A 3212-nucleotide genomic window follows, 5' to 3' on the forward strand; every position below is an offset into this window, starting at 1 on the left:
GGAGGAGGTTGTCGTTGAAGGTGCGCCCCGAGCTTTAACCTGGCGAAACGGGGCCGGGCAGGGCAGCAGGGGCCGGCCGGGAGAGTGCTCCGGGTCCGGGCGGGGGGTGCCTGGAGGGTGTCCGGGGCTGTCCTGAGGCGCAGCCTGGAGCGGTCGGTGCCCGGTCCCTGCCGGGCAGTGTCCGTCCCGCGGTGCCATCCCGGTGTCCGCTTTCCTTGGAGCGCACGGAGCAGGGATAGGTTTGGCTGTGGCACCCTGGGGAGGCTCCTGGGGAGTTTCTGTTTCAATGCCCGTGGCTGCGGAGAAGTTTCTTCTGGAGAACTCCCGTCCGGGGAAGTCCCGTCCCCCAGCACTTCAGTGCTGGGTTTTGTTGCTCAGCGGAGAGATAAAGGGATGATAAAGTTAAAAAACTTACTGTTCCCCTTGTGGTGTTCAAGAGTTTGGATCAGAAGCTGCGGTCATCTCTTAACTCAGTCTTCTCTCTTTGTTTTTGTCTTTGCTCCTGCTGCACCTCCAGACATGGATGAAGGAGACAACAGCACCAGCCTTGAGGTACAATATGTTTTGCTCTTGTTTTTGGACTTATTTATTTCCCCTCTGGGAGTTCCCAGAAGCTGAAAGCAGCTGTAGCTAATTTGATAACATTGGGATAATACCTTTAGATGCTTTTCCTCTGTAAGAGCCTTTCCTGTTGGCAGTTTTATCCTTTCAAACTTTTAAGGATTGGTCCCATTTTATTGTGTGGGGTTTGTTGTTTTTTTTTTTTTTTTGTATTTTTAAAATTTCTTACAAACCATTCATGCTCTGCTTCATATTCTAAGCTGTTTCAATAGTGCTATGATTTAAATACTTTCATTTTTAGCCTAAAGAAGGAGGACTTGCAGGATTCTGGCAGACTGCTCTTCTTGCATTTGTTTTTAATCATAAACGTGAAACTCACAGGCCAGCAAGTCACGTGGTGCTTTCCATAGTCGTGAAAAACAAACCCTGTGAGAGGAAATACTTCTCAGAACTAACAAACGCACACAATGTACTTGTACACAGTTAAAAATGTTTTGTGAAAATCCAGGTTCTGTAGTCAAAACAAGGCACGTGCCTCTGAGCTGTGAGGAAGTCTTGTGCTTTGGGCTAATCCCAGTTTTAAGTCCTTGTTTTCAGGGCTGATAAGCCTTGCCCACCACTCCCTGCACGGGGAATGTCTCAGTGTTTGCCTTGGGCTGCAGTGAGGAGTTGTTGGACTCCCAGCAGAGCGGAGTGTTGGGTGCCTGTGCTCTGGATGGGTGTGAGCTGCAGTTGTGAGGCTGCATGTTTATGTTGATTGCTGTAAAGTCTTGGGTTCTCAAGGAAACTTTGACATCAGGAAGCAGAGAAATGCTCTTTGTGCTAATCCATCCTCTTGGCAGGTCACTGCTCCGTGTTCAAATGCAGTGAGGGGCCTTGCAGGGTGGTCCCGCAGGTGTTGTGTGTCTGGGGGTTCTTTGGGGCTGTGTGAGGGCAAGTCCTTGGACTGGGGCGCTGACCACAGCCCTCCTCAGAGAGGAGCTGCCCTGGTGGCTTGGCTGTGACCTCATTCCTGCCCCAGGAGCTGTCACAGCAATCACTGACGTGTCTCAGGTGTCTGCACAGCTCAGCCTGGGTGCTTTGCTTCCTCTGCTGGCCCAGAAGGATTCTCCATGCTGGGAAAGATTCCCCCCCGAGTCTGAGCAGGGCAATGTCATGTTTTCACTGGTGAAAACTTTGCAAGAACCTCTCAGTGGTTCTTGGAGCTCTGAATTTCTTCAGCCTGGCATGTTTGTGTTTTATTCTTTTCCCCATGGGTTTGTTTCTCCTCCTGCAGCAGCAATGTGAGTGTCAGTTGGCAATTACTATTTTTGGTGCTATTTGAGATCATCCAGGCCTGGGGAGCAGCAGAACTGTCCATGTCCCAGTGTCCCTGACAGTGTCAAGGAGAAATAAATACATTAGGTGACCACAACAGACTTGGAACTCCATGTCACCAGGTGTTGTACCTGTTGCTGACACATCTCCAGCTTTTTATTTTTTCAAAATCTTGTGACTTTTCACTATAATCCCATGAGTAATAGGCTGATAACAATAGTGGCAGAGTTAGTTTGACTCGTGTTGGGAAGATAAACATTAAAGTGCTAAAGGGACCTGAGAAGGCAAAGTGAGCACAGGGATCTGGTGACTGGTCTGGCAGGAGTTTCATTTGTGCTGTAAAACTGGAATGAATTTCATGAGAGAGACCAGTTTGGTGACTTGGTGTACACTGCATTTTTTCTCTTGGTGGCAAAGCTGAGTTAGATGTCATCCAGATCTGGAACCAAGGGCAGGAATGGGACCTGAACTGTGTGTAGTGCTTCATTCAAGTGATTTTAAGGTTCAGGACTTAAAAGGGGAATGTATTTCTCTTGTACTCATGTTGTTTAAACTTGTTCCTGAGAGTTGTTTTGCCTTTCTCCCCCTGTCTCTTAAGTTTTGGGTTGGCATTTGTGAGACTATTTTAAGTGCCAGTTTTTATTCCTGGATGACACTGGTTGGCACAGGTCCCAGGACAGCACACCTGAGGTCCGAGTTTCTGCCCATGTGCATCATGTGCTTTTTATGATGACGGTAGTGTGCTGGTTTATGACTTGTTTTCTCAGTCTCATAAAGTCCTTTACATTCCATTCTCGTCCTCGTTGCTCTGAATAATGTAAAATGATTTTAAAAAGTGTTCATCTCACTGTTTGACCCTGGTTTAGGACTGTTTGGGAATGCACTGTACTGACAGCAGCACAAAACTGCCCTACTGACCCCTCTCCACTGAATGTTTCTGTTTGCAGAGTGGGTTATAAGTCAAAGAAAAACACAATCCAGTTGGTTGAGAGGTTTTTATGGAGGCTTTTTTCCAGTTGTGGGAAACTAATTTCACCTTCCTTTTGGTGCCAGGCTGTGTTGCCAGGAGGTGAGACCCCCATCCTGCAGTTTGTGGAGGACAGGATCCAGACCACCATGGTAAAGTATAGCTGCAGTCAGCTGGCTGAAGGGTGGGGGTGCATCCAGAGCAGCTTCTCCTGAGCTCCAGGAGCTCTGCTAAGTCACTGCCAAAGTCTGAGCATTTGTTTCTTTGCTGTCACTGTGCATGAGGCAGGAATTAATTCCTGTTATTTAGAATCACAGGCTGGTTTGAGTTGGAAGGGACCTTAAAGCCCATCCAGTGCCACCCCTGC

At 48.1% G+C, this 3212-nt stretch overlaps 2 protein-coding genes across 3 annotated transcripts in view; one reads left to right on the forward strand and one right to left on the reverse strand.

The window, feature by feature from the left end:
- Positions 1-198, reverse strand: part of MRPL41 (mitochondrial ribosomal protein L41) — a 1433-nt gene extending 1235 nt beyond the window's left edge. The window contains exon 1 of the mRNA XM_017740280.1: positions 40-198. Coding sequence (XP_017595769.1) covers positions 40-198 — 159 coding nt within the window. The remainder of the gene's footprint in view (positions 1-39) is intronic.
- Positions 199-446: 248 nt separating this feature from the next.
- Positions 447-3212, forward strand: part of PNPLA7 (patatin like phospholipase domain containing 7) — a 118679-nt gene continuing 115913 nt past the window's right edge. For both annotated transcript variants that reach the window (XM_017740325.1, XM_017740326.1), the window contains exons 1-2: positions 447-552; positions 2932-2997. In XM_017740325.1, the coding sequence (XP_017595814.1) occupies positions 520-552; positions 2932-2997 (99 nt within the window). In that variant the 5' untranslated portion in view covers positions 447-519. The remainder of the gene's footprint in view (positions 553-2931; positions 2998-3212) is intronic.

This window comes from Corvus brachyrhynchos, unplaced genomic scaffold (genome assembly GCF_000691975.1).
Source record: "Corvus brachyrhynchos isolate BGI_N302 unplaced genomic scaffold, ASM69197v1 scaffold305, whole genome shotgun sequence".
NCBI lineage: Eukaryota > Metazoa > Chordata > Aves > Passeriformes > Corvidae > Corvus > Corvus brachyrhynchos.